Source organism: Columba livia, chromosome 4 (genome assembly GCF_036013475.1).
Source record: "Columba livia isolate bColLiv1 breed racing homer chromosome 4, bColLiv1.pat.W.v2, whole genome shotgun sequence".
Classification (NCBI taxonomy): Eukaryota; Metazoa; Chordata; class Aves; order Columbiformes; family Columbidae; genus Columba; species Columba livia.
Genome location: NC_088605.1, coordinates 16075152 through 16100533, shown reverse-complemented (window position 1 = coordinate 16100533; position 25382 = coordinate 16075152). Strand labels below are relative to the sequence as shown.

General features: G+C 39.1%; 1 protein-coding gene across 6 annotated transcripts in view; it reads right to left on the bottom strand.

Annotated features, from left to right (window-relative positions):
- CPEB2 (cytoplasmic polyadenylation element binding protein 2) overlaps nt 1–25272 on the bottom strand; it is a 55042-nt gene extending 29770 nt beyond the window's left edge. For 3 of the 6 annotated variants that reach the window (XM_065060563.1, XM_065060564.1, XM_065060565.1), the window contains exons 1-4: nt 23694–25272; nt 20614–20892; nt 8951–9041; nt 97–147 (exon numbers count right to left, since the gene is read on the bottom strand). In XM_065060563.1, the coding sequence (XP_064916635.1) occupies nt 97–147; nt 8951–9041; nt 20614–20892; nt 23694–25127 (1855 nt within the window). In that variant the 5' untranslated portion in view covers nt 25128–25272. The other 3 variants (XM_065060566.1, XM_065060567.1, XM_013366635.3) reach the window with 2 other exon arrangements.
- Between the last annotated feature and the right edge of the window lie 110 nt (nt 25273–25382).

Genomic DNA, 25382 nt, shown 5'->3' with positions numbered 1-25382 from the left:
TTCAATAACAGAATATAATAGTATAATTTTATACCAACATGTCAGATTTAAGCTAAGCTAGAGATAATTAGAAACTGTTACATGATTAGCACTTACCATTTAACATCAGAAGATTGTCAGTCCCTGGATGTGGATAACTCAAGCGACCTTAAAAGAAAACAAAAACCAAAGAACAAACAAAGCAAATGCAGAGGTTTTAGCTATTATGCTAGAGAAAATAGTGAAGAAAAATCACTGCTTAGAATTTAAATATAAACTATATTCCCAGTTTGCCTAAGGGAAATAAAGAGCTAATATTTAACTCCAAGCACATTAACCAACAATACCCTTGACCCAAGTTAAAGCTGACAAGAACAGACTTCTTAACCTTAATTCTCTGGTCATAAGATCTGCAATGTGCTTTGGGATCAGCTCCAATAGGATAAAGCCACTTTTTGTTTCATGACACCCAGAAATAGTGCTGACTGCTTAAGTCTGCTCTTTCATAGTGACTGTGAATGACTGCACTATGCACGCTGCTTAACAGAGTGGCATTTCTATGGTTTAGTGCTTCTCTACTGAATCAATTTAAGAAAAATCATGTTAATAGGAATTAAGGCATTAAAATTTTATTAACCATTTTATGACTGTATCTTGGTGTATTATATATAACTATCATATGTGATATTTTTCAGTAGTCTAGAACTGGTTTATCTACAGAATTAACAAAATTAAAGAGTATGATAGATAACATTGTCAACATTTTATATCGAATAAAAAATACATGAAAGTCACATATCCTGACTTCAGAATTTTTTAAGCATTGCATTTTAGTACATTGGTGGCATACTATACTTGAATAGCTAAACGACTGGTTTAAATTGCACAGCTGAACTGTCTTTTCACTACAAACTCCTTTTTATTAAAGGAGACATTTTCTGTTTACAGGAAGCTGCAAACATACCAGTAGTGCACACTGACCTAGAGAGACATTTACAATAGCTGCTGTGTTTGGCAGAAGTGTGCTTTAATTTGCAAAAAACTACTTTTCCATCTATCTTGCTATTAAAACGTACTTGCTTACTTATAATCCGTAAGCATATATAAAATACACTGTAACTTAAACATGTAAATCTTTTGGTGGAAATGAGATGTTTGTGGAGGCAGAAAGAAGAATCCAATCTGGAAGCAAGGGGTGTTTAGAACACACACGGATTTAGTTTAAAGGGGAATATATGTGCAGATGGCTTGCAAGATGTTTAGTAAGACGCTCTCATAGCCTAATAAGGCTCACTCTTTCTAAACAGAAACACTGGGGAAAAAGGGAAAAATTAAGGAAGAAAACCAAATCAGCAACCCATATATTAAGGTTGTCTGACAATTCCTATGTTACACTTCTCCCTTCCCCCGTTGGTAAACTCATGTGATTAACAGCAAGGCTGGAAATTTCTCAAAATAGTAGTTCTGTGTCCCAAGGGTCACCTTTGGGATTAAATTAAAAAAAAAACCCCTTTTTGCTGAAAATCTCTAAGTAACTGCCTTTAAGTTTTACTCTCCTGCTTCAGGAAACCAACATGTTAATTTTCTATCCAAAACTACAGAAAAAAGAGTATACATTATCAGTTCTTCCATTCAAAACTTTAAAATAGCATGATTAAGCTAATTTAGGATATTTTATTCAGCCTTATTATTTACAGGCATTGCAGCAAAAAACAATTATACAGCCAAGTATAATTTCTCTTCCCACAGATTTCATTATTATGAGAATGGATGGTATCAGAACACCCACAGATAAAGTAGGAACTGTTTACTTCGGAATTTGAAAGTGGTGAAGGGCAAGGGCAGCCTCCTGGAAAACTGCAGATGAATGGCATCCAAAAGGCCTCTGCTGTCATCTCTAACTTCTACAGAATTTTTGAGCAGGCTTAGACAACATACTAAACAAAAAACTTTGCAGGAGCCTGACTTCATGTTCCTGATTTCCAAGGTGTTCAGTTTTAACATAAAAGCAATTTTTAGCATCATGCTGAACACTTACAGCTATACCAAATGTTTCTTGGAACTATAAATATTCTGCCTTTCTAGCAATGCATACTGGTATAATAGGTGAAGAATTAGGACTCGGACATCCTTAAACAGCAGTCTCGGAGCTGCTACTGGTTTGCTCAGCCTGGCGTATAACAAGTCACTCTGCTTTACTTCTTAGACCTTTGGTCTATAAAGGTAATACTCAAATGCCTAACAGCAAGGATTTTACCAGATTTACAGTCACCATCATGTTTATATATGGTGCTGTAGAAATATTTACAACAACACGAGCTGTTTCTTGCAAATCAGAATGCTGTATCTATCTACAATAACAATGGGAATTGTGAGAAATTATTATGTCATCTTGAACCTCCGCGAGTCTGTGGTGACAGCCTTTCTGTCTCTATACATTTATCTTCCTTTCCTATTCAGCAAGGGAGACAAAGATTTTTCTCTTTTCCTGTAATTACTACAGAAAAAGAGGTCAGATTTAAGGCCTAGCAGGAGAGAGAAGCCCACTACTATCAACACCTGGAGAGGAAAACTGTTTCAGAAGGTAGTAAATTCTGGGTTTACAACTCTGGTTTTGCATTCTGCTGCGTTTTTCCCTTACAGCTTCACAAATAAGCTGCATCAGAGACACTGGTGCCAAACTGAAAAGCTTGAAATAATGAAGCACCCCTCATGAAGCAGTGGGGAGAGAGTGCACCAAGGACTTGAGCCCAGTACTGCAGCATAGAACCCACGAATCATACAAAGAAACCCAATGCTGCTGTGTTAGCAAGGTGAATTTGCTGGCTCAGATAATGAGTGATTCGAGGGTTAAAAAGTAAGTAATACAGAATTCAGTACATGTATGGCTGTACTGATGGCTTCTTTTAACTCTTTTACAAGGTTATTTCAATGAAATCATACTTTGTATTACGATGTTCTGGTGAACTTAATACTTGTGTTTACTACCTTGTCTCGTACTTGGACTTACAACCTTGAAAACATTTTTAACATAGGTTTTCGTACATTTAGAAAACATAATCACTGCTATTTGATACATTAACTTAGGTTCTTATCGTTCAGATTAATCTGTTGAAGCAAAATGCTGAGTTTCTAGGGTGTCCACCTGAATTTAATGATATACATAAATTCAGAACACTTCATGCATGGAACTGGGTGCACGATCAGTCTTATTCGGAGCTCAGATCACACTATTTTTAACAGATTATTCTAGCTAAATGGACATATACAATATTAAACCTCACTTAAAATTTTACTATAAAAATACAATGGGAGCACCATCTTAGAACAATTTACTTTGCTTGTATCATATCCTTTTTTTCAGCTATTTTCACTGCATGTCATTCGATGGGTTTTAAAAAAAGTACCATTTTAAGACCTGCCCTCACCACAAATCCTATCTAATCTCATCCTACTTCAATGTCAGTAACCTAGAATTGTATAAGCCGTTCAATAGATATTCTAGAAATTCCAGTGGCCTCTGCCTACTTAAAAAAGAAATTTAAATAAAATATAAAGATGTTTTACCAACTACAAATTAGAGAATATAATATTTAAATAATAGACATATTCGGTTTCTGAGAAATGAAAAGTAATCTCTTCACTGTCTACAGAAGTTAGTGCTACAGCATCCTAAATTCGTAATGTGCTGCTATATGGAACAAATACAATGCCTAACAGTACAGTACTGTATCATAAAGTATCATGTTATAGAAATTTACGTTACAGACATTTTCTCTGTACAAGTCTAAACTTGCAACTTCATCATACTACTGCTAGTTAATAATTCTCATGTATCATGGCTAAATTCAAAATAGTATTGCTATGGAGAAGCAGGTATGTTTGACATTCCTTATGTAACTAGAGTTCTATTAAATTTAGCCCCCCTTTCTGTATCTAAATGTGATTAATGCTAACAGAACTGCTTGGTCTATATTTCTCACGATGTATTCTTCTGTAGGGACAGGGGGAAAAAAAAAATGGCTTGCAAATAAATTTTGGTGGGCCAGTTTATCCACTAGATCTAGTTAAAAGTCTTGCTAATCCAAACCATGAGGAACGAGTAACAAACTTATTTTTAGCTACATTTTGGTAATCTCATGTTACTAATATGGGCAACAGAAATTTTTTTTTTGGTACACTACTTCTGAGCACACAGATGTAGTTGTGCTTTCTCACTGCTCATTTTAATGCAAATTCATATCTACTTTTAGAAATGCATACTTTCTATTCCTATTTAACTAAACTGTTGGAGGAATCTCCCTATATTAAAACATTTGGGATAGATCTAAGTATAATGACTGCTTTAAACATTGCTGACTCACAGTTTCCCAAGTTTGATATTTCACCTCTACTCCCCCTTCTCCTTTAAGTCTTTAATGGTTGAATGAAGAGACAGAATCACAAATTCCTTATCCATCTTCCTCTTTTCAAGAGATCTCCTGACTACAAGAGAAAAAGCTTCCAAGTTAAGCTCTTTGCAAACGACTTTAACAGACCAGGCTGAGGATTGCAGCACTTGCAGACATTTTTTGAATCAGCGTAGTTAAGACAACAGCACAAAACCGTGTTTGGACAACACCTAGTTACAGAAAGCCTAGATACTACAATTTCAAATGCTTGTGTAAGAATTATGTAAGTCATAACGAGGCCAAATGTGTTGCCTCTGACAGTCGATCTCTTTAGGCAAATCAGTCTATCAGTCTTAAATAGTCTTTTACCATAAAACGTTTCAGTGACATAAAGAGGAAACCATCAGTATGCACAATTTCAAAGCTTTTTATATGACTAGGAGCAGAGCTTTTCCTTCCATACTTTTTTTGTTCATCCTCCGAAACTCTTTTCTGAGAGCAATACGAATTACTCTAGGAAGCAATTGTATAGCTGTAAACCTGGGAGCTTCATAACTCAAAATATAAACCAAAAATTTCTTTGAAAACAAAAGTTACCATACGCAATGAGGGAAAATGTTCTCTACTGTGTTGCTGAGTCACCAATGCTTTTTTTGTACTTCACTGAGCATGCATCAGAAGGTTGCTTTTAAAGAAAGATGTCTAACAGATGAAGAGCTCAACTAAACCTACTTAAAGGGAAAATAAAACCAAGGAAAAGCAATACAGACTTCTAAGTGCATCGAGTTATTTTTCCCCACAGATAAGCCAAATAATAGTGTTTTATTATTTATTGTGAGCTATAAAATATATATATATATATATATATATATATATATATATATATATATATATATATTTGTGTAACTTTACTTCAAAAAATTGTATTGTCCCTCACAAAGAAACAGAAGTTAATACTGCTTCTTGTTACTCCTGCTAATACAGCTATGGCTAATTCATCTTTACATCTAGTTCGCAGAACTGTAAGAAGGTTGGTCACGAAAAAGAAATTAATTGAGCACAGTACCAATACTTGCTTTACAAACACAAACACTTAAATTACAAGAAAATACCGTAGTCTTTACTAGAAAAGTGTTTAAAACAGTAGATAAGGAATTCCATTAAGTCATTTGCTCCTCAACTCTAATAAATACTCCACACAAAATATAACAACTTCTTCCAAGTTTTTTCCATAATCTGTTTTATCCCAAACGTATTTGCTTTCCTGTTTCTGAAACATCTCAAATCCAAGTTGTCTGCATTTTGACATGAAGAAGCATTGGTATTTGGGGAAGGAGAAGGGTAAAAAAATGCAAGTACATTTATTTTAACTGTTATTAATTTTAGCTTCAGTTTATATTCCATTGATAGGATAGGGTAATCTTAAACATTGCTTGATGTCTTATTATGAATTTCAAGAAAGCTGCATGGGAAAGATTAGTTTTAATATGATCAGTATTTCTGCTGCAATGACTAGTGAAGTCAAGCATCTATTCCCTATTAACCTACTTTGAAAAAATGTCTTATTGAAAGCTAAAAATTACTTCTTTCTTTTGATCGTGTCTGTAGTAATGACTAAACTTCGTCTAAGGGAAGCCAAAGTCTGCATCTATAAACAATTTTTTGGCCGGCACAAACTTAGCTTTCAGTGAATCATATTTGAAATAAAGTTTTTTCAAGTTCATGAAAGTAGAAGTGGTGAAATTTAACTTCCTTCTAAAATGGATCTTGAAATGCAAAACTTAAAGCTGTGAGCTAGTACACAGTGTCTGTTCTGCATTGTGCAAAATCTGAGACAAGATGCTTAGTCATACTCCAGATATTGAAAGCAGCTAAATCCAAAACACGTGCTTAAAATTCCAGCGACTTTCATTTTACTGCTGCAGTCAAATATAAAAGATGCATTGTTTTAGTGTGCTTAGATTTACTTAAAAATTTGTCATAAAAACATTATCTAGTTACAAAATACTCTTTAGTTACAATAAAGTACATTATATATCAATAAGAACAACAAATAAACAACAATATTCTTAATCCTGTGCATTCTGCAAGCAAATATGACAGGTTCTTAAGTAAATGTCAGATTCTCTGTGGTGAAAAGCCACAGAGAGTGAAATAACAAAATCAGTGTTTCAGGGTGTGCAGAAGAAAAAAAGTTGGTAGGAAATTACAGAAATGCCAACTAATGGTGACTAAACAGAAGAGGGGTAGAGAGGAACTAAAAGATTATTCTAGGACGTGATCTCTTATTCCCTTTTTCAGTCAGTAATGAACATTTATTGTGTCCTACTGTTAATAATGTCGCTGTTTCAGCTGAAATAATAACTTCCAAAGAGGAAAAAAAAATATCTTAACCAATTTAAAGAACAGAACACAATTACTCTAGTTAAATTCAGTTGACATGTGCATTGTTCTCTGGCATTCAAAAAAATTATTTCCTTTGAATTCATCACTATCTATGGCTTCCATCTGTTTTAGTTCAAACATAAAACTTAGCAGAATTTTCACTGCAAGAGTGTACGATGGTGAAACTGGTTAAAAAAGTCTTAACCCTAGACTGAAACCATATACTCCTGTCGCTGGAAAACACAGAATAATGATGGAAACTTTACCAAGTTTTTCAAAAGTATGAACCCAATTCACTTTAAAATATAAAAGCTTTTTCTTGTCTTAATTTCACTGAAAAAATATTATCAAATTACATCATTTTCATCTTTTGCATCATAATGAAATAGGAAAAGATAAAAATGTGTCTTTTCTGTGCTCACTGTGCCTCTGAAAACTCCTCTGCATTATAAAGCCAAAATGAAAACAGCAAGATGTCAGAGGAAAAGAGCAAACACTTGCATTTGTCATGTCAGCGTGCACAGAAAAAAGTGAAGAAACCGACTGATTTTCAGGAATGTGAGAGGTACCAATGACAGTATATTGCAATAGAAGATCCGCATTCTCGTATTTTATGTCTAAGAGTAGCTTTACCTTTTAGTAGATTTCCTGATGGGAAAATTTGAGCTCAGATAACCATTGATTTATTAGTCACCACTTGAGTGTGGCAAATTGAAACAACAATGCTTTGCAACAGGGACAATCTACCTAGTTACCTTGTCCTCGATGAATATGCACGTTGTTCTCAGTCCACAGCAGTTACCACTGGGCTGACTGTTCACAGGTTTTAACCCCTTCGTGTTACTCAGTAATGTTTTGTAAACATGCAGAATAGACAGAAACTGAATTTAATAATGGATTTAAATTATAAACTGGTTAAAACTGGAATCAATTCTCTGTAGGCAGTAAAGAACAAGAGATCAGACTTCAGAAGATCTAAGAAAAATTAATTTCAGCTTCCACTCTGAAGAGGAAAATTAACTGGCCAACTAAATGCTACCTACTTACTGATGCTTTGTAGAGATTATCAGCTTGACAAAAAAATCCCCAAACTTTTGGCTTTACATTGTAGATCTTAGAACACTATTACATCCTAACTGAATACTACAGGTTTTCCAATTGATTACAGATCTTAAGAGAACCATGAGCAGACTCTAGCAAAGCATCTTTCAAATTAGGACGACACAGGCCCTTATGTGCTAATATAATCTATATTAAGTCTAGGAGCCCCTAGAAATGGAGAATGAATGGGAGTAAATAACAATGTGAAAATAAAGAAATAATTTTTAATTTTTTTTCAATTGCTTCAATCCTGAGACTTCATTTCTGCAGAGCAAGTGTATCTTGGATAATACTGAAGTTAGACTGTGTTAGCCTAATTAGAACATCAACAAATGAAGTAACATTTGATCAGGCCAAATAAAATGGTTTGGGCTTCCCATCCCAAAGATCAATGGTAAATGCCACCTGAGAATAAGTATGGAAAAACAGAATTTGAAAAGACTGAGTTAATGTGAAGTGAGTAGAGCAGTCAAAATGGAAGCCCACAAATATTAGCTAGATGCTCACTGCATATTTGATTTGAACAGAGCCCAGAAGGGTAAGAAGAACCAGCATTCTAAAGCCAAGTGTATATCTGCACTTCTTCAAACAGAAACTGAACAATTAGATGGATTATTACTTTCCAGGAGCTGTGAAAAAATATTTGAAAGGACAAAACCTGAAATTATCAGTGGACTTAATTTTCTTTTCAGCTTCCACTGCAAGGAAAGGGAAAATTAGCCAGCTAACACTGGCAGTGGTTTGATTCCCCACCTACCCTCTTTTGGCTACCTCTAGCAACAGTATCTCCACAAATTGAGGTAGAATTCCCTACAGCAGACAAGCAAATTTCAAATAAAACATTTCTTGGGGGAAAGGAGGAAAAGATAGAGGGTTGAGGGAGAAAAACTTATGAAGACATTAAAGCTTAAGTTTTAAACACCTGTAAAACAATGTTTTCAATAGAATACAGCTTGAGATTGACCTTTCAGGCAAGTTCAGAAAATAATTCATTTGCTATTTTAATATGAACCTATAAGCTAAATTAGCAATCAGTACTAATTCAAATATGCAGAATGATGACCCTTTTTTCTTTATTTAACATAATAACATACCTTTAAGTGGATCATGCTCTGCTCTCATAATGTCAATAAGGGAGTTTTCCAAAGAGTGCATATTCAGACTGTCATACATTCTATTTCGATCCTAAAAGAGAATAAAATCCTTAGTATTGGAATACAAATTCTGTACTTTTTAACAGGAAACATGATACGAATACAAAGGTGCCTTCTAAAGGCCGTACACTCAGACACTCTTGAGATGAACAATGATATAAAAACTTAACATACCTGAATTTATTAACAGTAAGACCAGATTTTATTAACGGTAAGTTTAATAGCATCCAAATATAAAGCTAGAGATGCACAGTGAAGAACTCTTGTGTGTATGCACTTTGACAGCCTGTGATCACCTGTTTCCTTCAGAAAAGCTGCTTGAATCAGTTCTGGTGATCCACAGCAGCGTTAAGCATTAGGCTGTTTAATGAAGGAGACTAATGTCTGTAGGAGCTCAATTTCATTTCATGCAGAAGTTAAATAGTGAGGTGGGGAACTACAAGACAAGAAGGACAGTCATCTCCTATGAAAGCAAGTATTTCCTTGGTGCTAAGGACCTGGCATGGGCCCTCGGCCACTGCCCAGACTGCACTTCTGGGCCACTAATCTGAGACTCTTCGTACACAAAGACTTGAGTTACAAACAGTCAGCACTAAATGGTTAAAGGTTGGAAAATCAAAGCCAGACTATGAAAAGAAAATGTCCCAAAGCTTACTAATGTTAATAGATTATCGGCCTTATAGGGAACTTTTTTTTTTTGCATATGAAGATTAAGAAGAGTTACAATAATGTCTTACAACCTGTTCTCCCTGATGGTAATGAAAGTTATTGTAAAAAATGATAAAAGTTTTCACTGATTTTACGCTCAACTATGATATTTTCTGCCATGTTTTCTAACGCACTCAAGTTACAGAGACAGAAAAAAGATGACTTCTAACTCCTTTGGTCTTTCTGGGATACCTGAAGGGTATTTCTGGGATACTGAAAATAGTTTGCATAAAACCTTAATCTCTCCTACTTGCACAGCTTCTGGCTGGACTGTATTGCACTTGAAGGAATCCTGTAATCATGCTTTGATTTTGACTGTTGTTTTCTCTCTAGTTGTACTAGAGTAATTGAACAGAGTAAGATGAAATACACCACGCATGTCCCACGACCATTAAAATTCACTGAAGATGCAACCATCCACTTAGTACGTATAACGGGGACAGAAGATGTCTGACCCACACTCACTGTGACTTTCCATGACAGTTCAGCAGAATATAGATGAATTTCAAACCTACATGAAACTACAGGTATTCTTCATATTTGGGGAGTGAGTAAGCAAGCTTTGAAATAAAGGTTTTCTATGAGTCAGAAACTGTGACTTATCAATAGCTTTGCAAAACAAGACATGATGAAACTAAGATTTTACTTTCATCTTTCTTAGAAACTTTAGTCAACTTGGAACAATATTGGGATGATGAGGGAAAAGCCTTTTTTAAACCTTTCTTTCCCTCAAAAAACTACGAAGAATAACAGCTTCCTGCTGGGTACGCAATCTGCTATGTTCACTTGATTGGATCTTTTATTTTCTTTTTGGAAGCCCTGAGATAACTTTAATGATAAATCCTAAAAGTATGTTTGTCTTGCCTCCCACCATGTCCCAGACCAAACGCCACTGACACTCCGTGAGGTGATCTTCAACCTGGTCTGAGTGCCAACAAGTCGCCAGTACTATTTTAGTTCATGGCAGCCTTATTTTGGGACTGGCTGGCTTTCATTCAGTTCTCTAGCTGTCCCGAGAAGCAGCAGAATGAAACTGGAGTGACTAATCTGTTTCCATACCCTTGCAGGTTTGCTTCTCAGTCACACAATGAAAAGAACCTGCTTACCACAGCAAATTTGCTTTCTATAGAAGGTGTAAGCAGTGACAAAGCTGGATCTGTTCCCTACTGTCCCCTAGCATTCAGGTCTCTCATCAGGATTTTTAATGAAGCCTTAAATCCAGTTGAAGCCAGTACTTCGTAGGCAGGTAAACGCTCTTGCGAAAACCAGTGCTGAGTCAACAGAAAGCAGCTTTGCTACCTCTGTAGCTGTCAGGGGAAAAGAACTAGTATTGGTAAAAACTGGACTGAACTGTGTGTGCGACACTTCATCTTTGTTACAGGCTCACTAAATCAGATTTTCTTATTTGTTTTCTGATCATTGCTATATACAGATATGTTGGGATAACACATGACTACCTGGCAAATGATAATTACTGCAGACTGTGCCCTGAAGAGCAGAAACCTTAAGAAAGATGAAGGAATAGAGTGCACTGTCAGCAAGTTTGCTGATGACACCAAGCTGGGAGAGTAGCTGACACGCCAGAAGGCTGTGCTGTCATCCAGAGAGACCTGGACAGGCTGGAGAGCTGGGCAGGGAAAAATTTAATGAAATGTAACAAGGGCAAATGTAGAGTCTCGCATGTGGTTAAGAACAATCCCAGGCACCAGTATAAGTTGGGGAACGACATGTTGGAGTGCAGTATAGGGGAAAGAGACCTGGGGGTCCTGGTGGACAGCAGGATGACCATGAGCCAGCACTGTGCCCTTGTGGCCAGGAAGGCCAATGGCATCCAGGGGTGTATTAGAAGGGGGTGGTTAGTAGGTCGAGAGAGGTTCTCCTCCCCCTCTACTCTGCCTTGGTGAGACCACACCTGGAATATTGTGTCCGGTTCCGGGCCCCTCAGTTCAAGAAGGACAGGGAACTGCTGGAGAGGGTCCAGCACAGGGCAACAAAGACCATTAAGGGAGTGGAGCATCTTCCTTATGAGGAAAGGCTGAGAGAGCTGGGTCTTTTTAGCTTGGAGGAGACGGAGGGGTGACCTGATTAATGTTTATAAATATGTAAAGAGTGAATGTCATGAGGATGGAGCCAGGCTCTTCTCTGTGACAACCAATGAGAGGACAAGGGGTATTGGGTACAAACTGGAACACAAGAGGTTCCACTTAAATATGAGAAGCAGCTTCTTCACAGTGAGTGTGACAGACACTGGAACAGGCTGCCCAGGGGGGTTGTGGAGTCTCCTACTCTGGAGACATTCAAAACCCACCTGGACACCTTCCTGTGTAACCTCATCTAGGTGTTTCTGCTCCAGCAGGGGGATTGGACTAGATGACCTTTTGAGGTCCCTTCCAATGCCTGACATTCTGTGATTCTGTGAAAGGGCTTCACCATAGCTAATTCCTAAAACCAGTCATGGATATTACAGAGAAATGGAAAAGTGAAGCATATAACACATGTTTGTGATTCATCTGTAAACTTCTCCACTGGCTGACATTATAACTTCACCCCTGCATCATTCTGTTTTGCAAGTTCTGTGTATCCAAAGTGGAAAGGTCCTGTGCTGTTAGAAGCAGAAGACAAATTTCCATCATCCTCTTTAGACCTCAGAAAGTTCATGTCTATACAGCTCAAAAAGGTGTGTTTCTTTGAATTGTATTACTTCATTTCTGGCAGTGGAAACATGCAACAGGCATGCACGATACAATATCAAAATGGTGTGAATACACTCAAGTAAAGCAGGATTTAAAGTGGGAATTGTATTCTGCCATCTCACTACGCACACCACACCATCCACTTGTGAGTCGGGGTAATATCTAGGTGATCAGTGCTTCAAACTTTTAACATTATTCCATTTCACACTGATGAACTTCATACTGTAGAGCAACATTATCCGAAATATAGCTATCTCAAAAGGAATAAGCCATTCTTTGGGTACAGGGTTCATTTTAAGCCGTTGTGCAACTAGGCTTTATTATGCTACAACACTGCTTTGTGCTCCCCAACTATGTACATCACATCTTTAAAAAGCACAGTTATCACCTACACAAATTTGAAGCTTTCATTTCAAAGCAGAACTTAAAAGTTCTTAGGTCACATCAGCAAAGACTTTCTAGAAAGTTCTGCTGTAGAAAATAAATCCAGAGAGGTTTGAAAAGGGACTATTCTATTACAGCATGCTCTGCTCAGTCAGAAAACTTCCGTTGTAATTTTTTTTAATCTTTGGGACAAGCATGGAAAGCACTGTCATAGAACACGACTGTTCTAGATAGTTTTCCATGCATGTGGAAATACACCTAATTCTTGAGACTATCTTTAGTTCCATTATTTCAACACAGCTGATAAGCAGTTATCATCTTAAATAACCTGGAACTACCTTTAAAACAACATGGAAGTAGTCCCAAGAATTAGAACTATTTCCCTGTTATTATTTCACTGTTTCCCAGTTGTTTTAGAAGATAACTGCTTATCAACTGTGTTGAAATAATGAAACTAAAGATAATCAGTAGTACAAAGGGACTGATACATAAGCATACATATTAATACAAGCCATGTATCATCCTGACTCCAAAAGCTCCTTTTGTCAAGGATGAATTCCTGCAAAATACTTTGCATTTCCCTCACTGCAGTGGCTCCTCAGTCCTGAGCTAAGAACAAGTGAACTCCTGCTGTGTCAGAAGGTCCATCTCGGTGGAATGTCACAACGTAATGCCAGCTTTTTCTTCCCAGAGCAGATAGTTAAGCTCTCCCAAATACCACAGATGCTCATGCTAGCTTTTTATTTCTTTGTATAAACATTTGAATTCTGCTTTAACTAACTTTCCAACACCAGAATCACAACTGTGTTCATAGACAGCAGAACTGAAAATGTGGTTTTGGTGTAACTGCCTCCAGATTCAGAGGTACATGGCTAAGTGACAAGTTGTCACTTCACAAGTTAAAACTATGTAAGAAAGTTTACAGAGAACTGATAATTATTCCTGAATTTTTACAAATTTACACAATACAGGAGAAGTATCCTACCCATAGGATAGTTAGTCTAGAAAGACTTTATGACAGTGTAATGGAAAATAGATCTTCAAAGTGTGCATTTGAGAAGTCCTCCCCCCATACATCTAGGTGTGGAATGAATGGGAGGAGGGCAGCTTTCTCTGAAGAGCAAGTCTCAACATTAAATTGTTGGGCAATTCATTTTTCTTCACACAGTTTATTTAGGACTTCTAAATATATCCATGAAATTTATGCAAAGATTATCCTGTTTGAGCATTCACAGAAACCCAGTGCAGTTATATCTCAAAGCTTATGTATTGTCCTTTACCTATTAAACAGTGAACACAATTTTGCTAATCTTTAACCACAAATACTGCAAATAGAGCTTCATAGTTAAAAAGTTAAACAACTTTGAATTTTGGACACATGCTTTAAACTACTTATCTGTAGGATTACTTGAAGTAAAAAATTAGACCGTTAACATATTAAATTCAGTAAACGCAAGAATATTTTAAAATATATTATTGTACACATCCCTTCATAGTCTAAAGAAATGTATCACTATCCAGTGGGGGCTGGAAACAATTTAAAAGTCATAAAGCTCCTAGTCAGTTTTGAGTATGGTCTTAGCAGGCTGCAAAAAAGACTCTGTAATTCTGATTTTGACAAATTAACTGATTTTTTTTAAAGTTCAATTAAAGAAACTTTAAAAAAAAATCACTTTCAAATTAAAATGTTAATGAGTTCCATTTTTTTCACCTTAAAACTGACCTGAATAAAAATGTATTCTAAGACTAGAAAGTGACAGCTGACTGAAGTAACTATTCACAGACTTGGAGTACCTGGATATAGTATTCACTGTTTATGTTAAAAGTAATAACCTAACAATTAAGTACATTATATATTCTAAACTATCCTCTTTGCTAACATCTGAAGTTCAAGTAATTCTCATTTCAGTGAAGATATACTATAATCATAAGCCTCTTGTTGAAACCATAAGTAGCGTAAATGAAAAACTTAATATGAAAACCTATGACTTAACTACAATTTTAGCTCTATAAAAAAGCAAGGAGGAAGGCTCAAAGTAGACACATGAAATTGCTTGGTTACTTTCCATACTGTCATTAGTGGTAAAGATGAACTATAGTATCTCGTAGACATCTGTGAACGGTCAACCTGACAACAAAAGTGTTTTAAGGTTTAAATGACACAATCAGCTATGTAAGCTAGCTAAATCCAGTCCAAAATTCACCAAAAACAGGTTCTGTGGCAAAGACACACCTACTTCCCAACTACATAAGCATTTAAAAACAAACCAAAAAATCCCAACACCACGTACTGTATCCACACTGGAGTACTTCAGATCAAGAATATACATTTATAAACTGGAAACAAACCAGACACATTATGGAGATGATTAAAGGCTTGGCAAGACTGACAAGGCAAATCTAGAAGATTTGTATATTAATGGCTTCAACAAAATAATTAAAGGAACAATTAGACTTTGAAGAGGAAGATGTTATTGAAGTTTTGGGTGTGGGGTTTTTTTTTTACCTATTCCCCCTCATCTAGAAATATCCATACAGTCTTGAGTATTTAAATGCAAACACATCAGACCATATGGTAAATGTACTTCTGGATAGATCTGAGGTAAGATCGTACCCATTTTAACTCAGAGAGCAACCCTGCTTTGGCAGACAGAATGAGGCAAGATATGCTACACTGTGTACGCATCAATGCTATAGTATCACAGCTGCTAAATATTTTGATGAATTTTCCTAACTCTGATTTTGACTTGCATTAATAGAATGAACTGTGTAACTGAAGCGAATTCTAACAGTAGAAAGAATTCTTAGTTCATAAAAAGTCACAAAAACATCATGGTTATATATGATAAGCCACACAAAATTTCTGCAATTTCTAGCTTTGAATCATTCATCTGTGCAGCTCACAATACTATTTATTCAAAGGTCTTGATCCTGAATTTAAAAGTATGGTAGGAGACCATTTTCAGCAGTTAGAGATATCCCCAGTATGGTCTTCAGACACAAGTATCTGGTTTTGTATGTTATTTAATCAGCCCTGGGTAATCTATCTACTGCATCAAAAATCCTGAAGACACTGTACTGTTGCAGGTATTGCCTTCGTTAAAAAAGCTTGTAAAGCCTGGCTTACAAATCAGTGTTTGGACAATTACACCACTCTGAAGATTAAGAGAATTTAGCAGTGAGATACTCCTGATGCCTTCAAGTTTAACATGAGCTGCCAAACACTCAGCACTGCTGAAGAAACAGGCCACCTATTTAGGAGTCTAAATATGGCATTAAGAACCCAAGTTTAGCAACTTGCTCTTCATCTAGCATTGACTGGTGTGTGTATCATCTAGATTTGTCATTTAAACTGTTAAGCTACATTTGTTAAACTGTACTAAAGCTGTCATATTGAGAATCTGTAATCATCAGAATGCAAGTGATTTTAAGGCCGAAGTAATATTGCAGCAGTTTTAATTTTATATCTAAAACTAACACCTGTTGTGACACACAATCTTAAAACTCATTTTGCTTTGCATATGTTTTGTTTTCTTTGAAAACTTTAGCACACTTCAAAAATAAGAAGAAAAATCTGCATTTGTCAGAGAAGGTATCTTTACCATACAAATCCCCAGCTGGAAAGCTACATTCAAATGTAGAGTAATACAGCTCAGCTTTTAGGACGATGAACATTGCATGTACTTTTGTTTGAACAAACAGGAAGGACAAATCAAGGTGAAAAAACACCCGGACAGGCAGTGTGTTTTGTTAACTCAAAAGAGACACAAAACCTAAATTCATATTAATAAAATGCAGTAGTTTTAATAGAATGAAAATAGTTAAATGTGTATAACACTGAACTGTATTATTGAATTGTTGTAACAGGTTTTAGCAAGCTTATTTGAAAGTTGTTAAGAAACGTTAAGCTTGCAATCAAAATAGATGTAGTAAACACTACAATTAAAAAAAAATCAAAATGGTTAATTATTTTCCTCATCCAAGGGACATAAATTAAAAAAAAAAAAAAATATATATATATACAAAACACTAATTTATTTCCCTGCATTTTGGCCACAGAAACACCTGAAGCACGTTTTGGGGGTGAAAACAACAGTATCTGGGATTAGAAATATATTTTTAGTTTTGCGCCCTATATTCTTTTTCTTGTACTTTGGATCAGGAAATAACAGAGAATATTCATATTGTCTGACTTCTTGACATAGAGTAGAAGTGCCTGAACTGGAATCCCAGTGGCTGTACATGGTTAAAGGTGCCAGGTATGTTCTTCTAGAGAATTAGATTAGCTAAATAAGGAGCCTAGATTCTCTCCAAGGAGAAACAGGCTCCTCAATTATATGCTTAAATTAGATAGTGTGAATACCTGACAAGATTTCTAATTGTTCCTTAATGATTCTGGTACAAGGCAACAATTCCTTCCCTATACGAAGTATCTCTAATGGTGCAAGCATTATGGCAGTACTTAAAGTTGTAGACATACTTTTGTCTAGGAAAGAACTTTAATTTATGTAGTTTGTCTTAAAAACCTGAGGGAGAAAAAAAAAAAAAGCTTCTTACAGTAAGAAAACTTGGCTATAGGCTTATTTTGCTCACATTTAAATCAACGTTGCCATAATGTTTACTACTTTTATTTAAAAGTAAAACAAAAACTCTTGAACTTTGGAAGATTTCTCTGAAATGTCCTTCAAAACCACTGAAGGAAAAGCAGTAAAGTGCCCACTGTGAATTCAACTTCACGTGGGATATGTTTCAGTTTTAACTATGAAGTACAGAAAACCCGCTTTCATTCCTTTAAGAAATACACATAATTACTTATCCAGTTATCAGCAATGACATTCATTGTCACTGGTATATTAAATGCCAAGAAACATTATTTTCATCAGAATGGATGTCAGTTCTATACTGGGGACCATCCATCAACACAGACACCAAGCAATAAAGAAGTTTCATGGAAGAGAAAAGCTTTCAATTTGGATACAATTCCTCTGTGGCTTATCTTATTTGCATCAGGTACATGTTTACAGAAACTGGATGAGCAGCTGACACTGCCGAATGCCATTTGGACTTTGCCAAAAATATACAGCATTTTTTTTTAAATGGTAGAAGAAGATTAATGACATACAGAAAGTTAGTGAGGACACTGACTTCTCTAAGTTGTTTTCATTTGCTAAGCTCAAGCTAGCTAAAGTTCAGAGGAGATGTGTTTTGTCCTCTGCCATACAAAATTATTCCTGCAGCTAAAACAGATGCATGATCATGTGGAAAAGTATTCTGCAAAACTGTCAATGATGCAGTTATATATTCAACACGTTCTAAGGGGTGCTTGCTCTGTGGAATCTTGGAAGAAACAGGTTACTTCTTACACATAAATGCTTTTGTGCAAGACTATCCAAATGGCACAAAATTTAATTACAGCTATTTTTTAGTATCTTCTGAAATGGCTACTGTATCTTTAAGAATCCTCAATCTAAATACCTCAGCCTTTTATGGAAGGAGACAAGCACAGTACAAATTAGCAAGATGGGTGTTTGACAGCATCGCAATTGCCAACACAAGTCCTGATGAAAAGAAGCTCTATTTAACTTTTTCATTATGACTTGCAAAATGTAATAGTCATCACAAGGAATTAGCCACGTAACAATAGTATAACAACTGAAAAATAAGAGCATGATTTTAGTGTAGCAAAGTAATTTATGGAAACATCTAGTGTTTCCACAATAGCAGCAGATAGCACTGAAAACCTTCAAAGAGGATTATTGTTACTGTGTTCCGCAACTATGACTTTATACACACTAAGCGACATTTAAGCATAAACAGATCAACAGCCTAAATATGGCCAGACAAATAGGTCTATTTAGCTGGTGGCTCTGGTACTCACAGTAAGACCAGCAACAATTAAGTGTGCCCACCTTCTCACTTAGATCCTCTTAAAAAAAAAAAAAAACAAACACAAAAAAACAACAAACCAAACCAAAACTAACCACCAAACCAACCCCAAACAAAAACATTAACGTAATTTATCAAAAACTAAATTGCAGGCATTTTTTTCTACCCTAGACATGATTTAGATTATCCTTTGAATGCACAAGACTTGTTTAAACATCGAGTGAGTTCATCTATATTAGATGACCACTGTGGAAGCTTCTGAAAGTTCAAAGTAAAGTCATACTGACTTGTAAGGCATATTGAATGAGTAAATATATTCCCAGCTTGTGCTTAGCTGTATATGAATTCCAATGTATACGTCACTGCAGTTTCAATGTATGATGGCATTAATATTTTTAAACCCGTTTCTTAGGCTAACATCTTTGGGAGACAGTTCAATGTTTACTTTCAACTATTCTTGGAGACATCCACTGCAGAGCATTACCTATCTGTAATCTGTTTTCCTTAACAGAACAGGTTGACTACATTAATGGTACCTTTTTCCCATCTTTCCACCCACACAAAAATTATTCAAGGCTAATGAAACAAGTCCTCACAGTGTAGGCAAATCCTCTTAACTTTTCAGGTCCACTGCCACTTGGGGCAGAATTTAGGTATGTCCAAAAGTCACCATTAGCCTCAAGGTTGCTCCAAGTATCAGAGCTCAACTGGACAGTGTCGGGACATGGCCTCTTATGTGAAATGGAACTCCACCAGCGAAGTGGTAAGAAAAATAGGAACTGCAGTGGGAAATCTGGTCCCAGGGAGCAGCCTTTTGCTGCTATTGCAGCTATGTATGGATTAGCTTGCTAATTGATGGAAATACAGCTGTGCAAAGTCAAACATGGTCACAACGATGACAAATGAAACTCCAGGTTACTCTGTGTGACACCTAACAAAAACAACTGCAACAGCCTTATGTGGACGGTAAATAAATGTTCTAACTATTTTCTCTGCATATTATCCTTTTTACTTCTGCTGGAATATAGTAGCTCTATGTGAGACAAAAACCAAAGCTGACACAGGCATAACAAAAATTAAAGAAGGTATAGAATTAATGGAATAATTTGCTTTCTATTTTGAAATGGATAATTTCTAAAATAGGTTGCCCAAGCTTTTTTTGGAACAAAAAAGCATGCAAAAACTATAAATTGTTAGAATGGCAACTGAGATTGGGATCCACAATAATAAAGGTCTCCACTAACCAGAAGTATCATGACTAAACGAATATAGGCAGGAATGAGGAAAATAACATTTTACCAACAGGTAACTGAGGCTGGAGTGAAGTGACTTACCTAACATCACATAAGATGTCACTGGCAAAATTCAGGAGGTGAACCCAGATCTTTTAGTTCTAAGACACATCCTCCTGTTTAAAGTTCTAAATCACAGAACTTCCAGCCAAAACATAACACAAAAGTTGCTAGAGTGTGGAGGAAAAAAAATCTCACTAACATGCAAACATCAGCCTAGAATATCAGTAAAAGACAAACATGACAAAGACTCAGAGTCATCTACAGAAGTGAGGAAACCAGTACAGGACAAGCAAATTAAAAAAAATCTGAGTTTTAAAGGGATGTATAATAATATGAGCATTAACATTAGTAAAAATACTTGCTGGATGAAACCTATTTTGCTCTGTGGCTGCATCAGCGGGTACAGTTTCTATCTTTCTTGACAGTCAATATTCTTAATTAACTGTGAGAATCGTATCTTGCTAAACACATTGAATATGTTTGGGTTAGTTGCAATTGAGGATTAAAAATAATATAGAAGTACACAATTTTCAAACCAAGTATCAGGGCTGTAACTACTCTTCAGTGCTCCTTTAAAAGGAAGGAAGTCAAAATGCTATGCATGACTATGAACACACCAGTTACATGACATCCTTACCTGCAAAGGAAGGAGAGTATTACTGTTGTTGTCAGTTCGGAAAACATTATCTTCAATCCACGATTTTGGTGTCAGTGATGGAGTGGAGCGAGTAAATTTAGGAGGAGCTATGACATTACCAGAAAAGGGTTTCTTCAAAGGAGAGATCTGGTTCATAGTTCCTGGAATTCCCATGTTTCCAGTTCTACGATGGTCTCTGCCATGCATTCCTCCCCAGGATATATTTCCTGTGCTCCAGCCGCTACTCTGATTGCTCCAGGGCGACTGCTTCAGAAGAGGCTAAAAAGAAAAATTCATATATATTATTTTAAAAGTACTAGAAATTTTTTTTCTACTTCAAAAAAACCTCAAATGACAAAAAAAAAAGAAACAAACAAAACACCCAACCAACTACCAAGTAATCAATGTGCAGAGATTTCTATAAACCACACTTTCCTGATAACATGTAAATTAATTACTGAAGCAAGGAAGAAAACACAGCATCATAGAAAAACCTATTAATTCCCACTCGCCCATAAACTTCCCAAAACCACCTGCAGTACCTGTGAAAGTAATTTAGATTATAATTTTAGTAATTGGTAGCATTCTTTAAAGCTATGCAATAGAACAACTTCAGGGTATAAAACCATATTACAAAAAACCCCAGACTACTTTAGCATATGTTAGTTGGTATCATAGAGTGAGATCTGTGCAAAACACAATGATTTCTAATAGGTAACTTTAAAAATTATAATAATAAAGATGACTTCTATTCAGTGAGTAGCAGTGTATCACCACAGCGATTAGAAATTTGAAAATTAAAATTCAGATGGCAGATTTTTTCCCCCCAGTATTTTGAGTGTTATTGTCTCAGTATTACCATATGAGAGCAAAAAGAGCACTGATTACTGTACAGAGAATCCATTTGAGTGAGCTTTCTTAACATTTCCACATTAGAATGCATTATGCTGAAGCTCAAGGATTTCTGGAGTAGGGAATGGGACTATCTGGGGAATTCTGCAGGGTGGAATCTGGGTGGTTTTTTTTTTGAGGATTTTTTTTTTCTTATTTGGATGCGGTATCAAGTATTTTTGTATCTAACAAGAGCACTATATTCCTCATTATGAAAATGTAAGGACTAAACTTCAGAGGGGAGATTTTACAAGATGACAAGTTTTTATTCCTAAACCATAACTTGTAATAAAAAGTGACCTATAGTGGTTGTCATACTACCAAGAGGTGGACCCACTGAGTCTGACTGACAGTGAAGAACAGTATTTATCTTTAGTGTTCTCAAATCTGATTGCTCTTGGAAAGGCTTTTTCTCAAACATAGGAACGGTGTCTCTGTGATATTCTAAATTCAGTTCTGCGAAGTTAAAACACAGTACTTTTATCTCTAAGCTAAGCTGCAAGCAACCCTCAGCTTGCAATTCTAATAACTTAAAAATTTAAAGCATGTCAATATGTTATGTATTAGATAAAACAGAAATTTCTAAAGACAAAAAGATAAAATTATAAGAATACCCCCTACAGAGCCAGAAAACAATAAAAAAAACAACATTAAAGCCATTTTTTGTCAAGTAATCAGCAAAACATCCGATTCTATATAATGATAGATAATTATGTTGTAAAACTTGAATACTTTGGTTGGAATTTCGGGAGAGGCAGGCACTCTTATTGTGAAACAAACCTTAAGAGATAATGCCAAATGTTAACGAGCCTCTAATATTGCTAGCTATGCTGTCATGGTACTTTTTAAGTTTGCCTACAACTTGTAACTGAGAAAAAAATTCCTGTACATCTCACTGTTGGAGAACTGCCTTGGAATTTGTTTGAAGAGGGTTATTATAGATGTTCAGGACAACTAGCTCCTAACCATGATGCATCCAAATCAATTATCGTACAGGCACACTTAATGTGAGATTCTAGTTCTGACAGAAATGCTTCACAAATCCAGCTCTACCGATTAAAACTGAGAGGATTTAATAGCAGAATGAAAGAAAAATTGAGGCCTATATAACTTTAGCCTTTCATAACCAAGCAGATGATCAGTGCAAGACGTGGCTATAACGCACTAGTAGGTAATATTAATGGGGATCTGCTATTTTCTGATTTCTTACAATAAATATTTCATTCCAGGAAGAAAGATAAACTTCCATTTTCATAGGTAAACTCCCATTTTAACACGGGATTGTTATGCCGCTTGATTAAAACCCGTAACAGAACTAAAATAACCGAAACACAGCTCTGTCTTTGGATACAAATTCAAGTACTTTTGGTCAAAGCCCCAGAAAAGGGAACACTGACAGCTTTCCCCTCTCAATCTACTTTCGGTAACCGGTCCCCACTCAAGCTAAAACGCCCGGAGGGTGCCAGGGCAGGTCTGAGGCCGGGGAAGGCGCTCCCCGGGGAGGAGGCACCGCCGGAGCTGTCAGGCGCATTGTTCGGGGACACCGCGCTCGCTACGGGTGACTGTGGGGGGACAAGGGGGATATTTTCACGGAGAAAACTCCTTGACACGAGAAGGAGCGTTTGCCCTCTTTTACAAGAGGAAAACCCCTCCTCTCATCCCGAAAAGAAACGGCGTCCCTGGGCAGCCGACGGCGGCCCGAAGAGGGCCGGTCACAGACCAGGGGACGCGGCCGCCACGCCACCTGCCACCCGGAACGGGCGGGGAGCACCGGCCGAGCGCGGGGCGGGCCGCTGCCAACGGCCTCTCGGCCCGAGCCCCACGGCCTGCCAGCACCGGCCGTGGGGCGCAGGTGATCTCCCACCGGCCGTCAGCCCCCCGAGCGCGGCGGGTTGCAGCGGCCGGGCCCCGCCCTGCCTCCGCGGTCTCGCCGGGCTGTCACCGCCGCGCAGCGTCGCCGGGCGTCGGCAGCGGGAAGAGGGAAACCTCCCGGCTGCCTCGACGAGCGAAACGCGGGGAGCGGAGAACCCCTCACGTCCCTGCGTCCTCCTCCCGGCCCTCTCCCCGCCCCGGGGCTCCCTCTCGCCAGGGGTCCCCCTTTCCGCCCCGGGCTCCCTTCCGGAGCCGTCTCGCCCGGGCTCCCTGCCGCCCCGCCGCGGCTGCCCGGCCCTCCCGCCGCCGCCCGGTACCTGGTGGTGGTTGTAAGAGTTTCTCTGCTGCAGGAAGGCGGCGGCGGCGGCCGCTGCCTGGTGTTGGTGCTGGAGCTGGGGGCTCACTGGGGATCTCCGGTTCTGCTGTTGCTGCTGCTGCTGAGGTAAATTCATCTGCGGTGGCGGCGGGGGGGCGGCGGCCGAAAAGGGGCTGCTGAAGGGCCCGGCGCAGGGGTTGTGAGGAGACACCGGTGAGAAGCTCTGGAAGAAAGCGGGGTTGATCGATGACGGGATCCCCGGGTAGAAGCTGGTCTCGGATTCCGGGCTCGGGGGCGGCATCGCGCTGATCTGTCCGCCGCCGCTGCCGCTGGAGACCGGAGGCTGCTGCGTCTGCTGCGGAGGCGGCGACGAGGTCTGCACCGACCAGGGGGTGCCGAAGCCGGGCAGCGGCGGAGGAGGAGGGGAAGCCGCCGAGGAGGAGCCGCCCCCGCTCTGGTGATGGGGGCTGGGGATCTCCGGGCTCTGCAGGCTGCTGAAGCCAGAGCCGAGCCCGCCGGGCAGGAGGTTCCCGGGGCTGCCCAGCAAGTGGCTGTTCGGGGGGGACTCCATGGGGGGCAGCTTGGCTCTCGCCTGCAGATGCGGAGGAGACGGAGGCGGATTCACGCAGGAGGCGGCGGCCACCCCCACATTGGGGTCCGCGGACACTGATCCCCCGGGGCAGGAAGGGGCGAGCCGCTCCGAGCCCCCGCTGTCCGCGCCGCCCTTGTGCTCGGCGGGGCTGAGGGGCCGGAGGTGCGAGTAGTCCCCCGTCCGCGGCGGCTCCGGGGGGTGAGCGCTGAGGAGCTGGAACTGCTGCTGTAGCCTGTGCTCCTGCTGCTGGTACTTGTCAGTGGGGTGGCTGAACTGCTGCTGCTGCTGCTGAGGGGGGTGGTGATGATAGTCTGGGGGGTGGTGGTTATTCAGGGGGTGGCTGCTGCCGAGCTGGGCTGGGCTGCTGAGCTGCTGCTGCTTAAACTCTTTCCTCTTCTGGCTCAGCTGAGGAGGCGGCGGCTGTTGCTGCTGCGGTTGCTGCTTGTTTAAATCCTGGTGGGGGCTGAGACTCGGTTTAAAGTCAGAGGAGGGGTGGCCGAGAGGGGGGTGTCCTGATGCGGGGCTGCTGCCCAGCCTCTCGCTGCCTGGCTGCTGCTGCTGTGTCACCCCCAGGAGCAGCTCATCCTGCATGGTTTGATGATGCGCAGCAGCGGCCGCCAAGGGGAACAGAGAGGGCGGCGGCGACCCGCCGGACACGCCGCCGCTGCCGGAGGAACCGGTTACAGCGGGTGAGAAGGGGCAGGAGGAGGAATGAGAGGCGGCTGCAGCCGCTGCCGGGGAGGGGAAGGACCCGGTGGAGCCAGCGCCTCCTACACCCAAGGGTGGGCTGGGGCTGCGGCGGGAGGCCGCCGTCTGCGGGAGCCCGAGACTGCGATCCCCCATGCAACGGAGGGGGCTCCCCTGACACCGGCTCGGCCGAGGGGCGAGCTCCCCGCCCCGGGAGGCTGAAGAGACAAAGATAATTAATAATCTTCCGGGGGGGGGGGGGGGGGGGAACTGAACACCCGCTTATCACAAACCACTATACAAGCCTCAAAATAGCCGCTTTCTAGAATAAAGCCCTCTTCAATGCCGTAATATCCCCTCTACTGGTTCTAAAAATACCGGAGCCTTTTGATAATAAATAATCCTATTTTT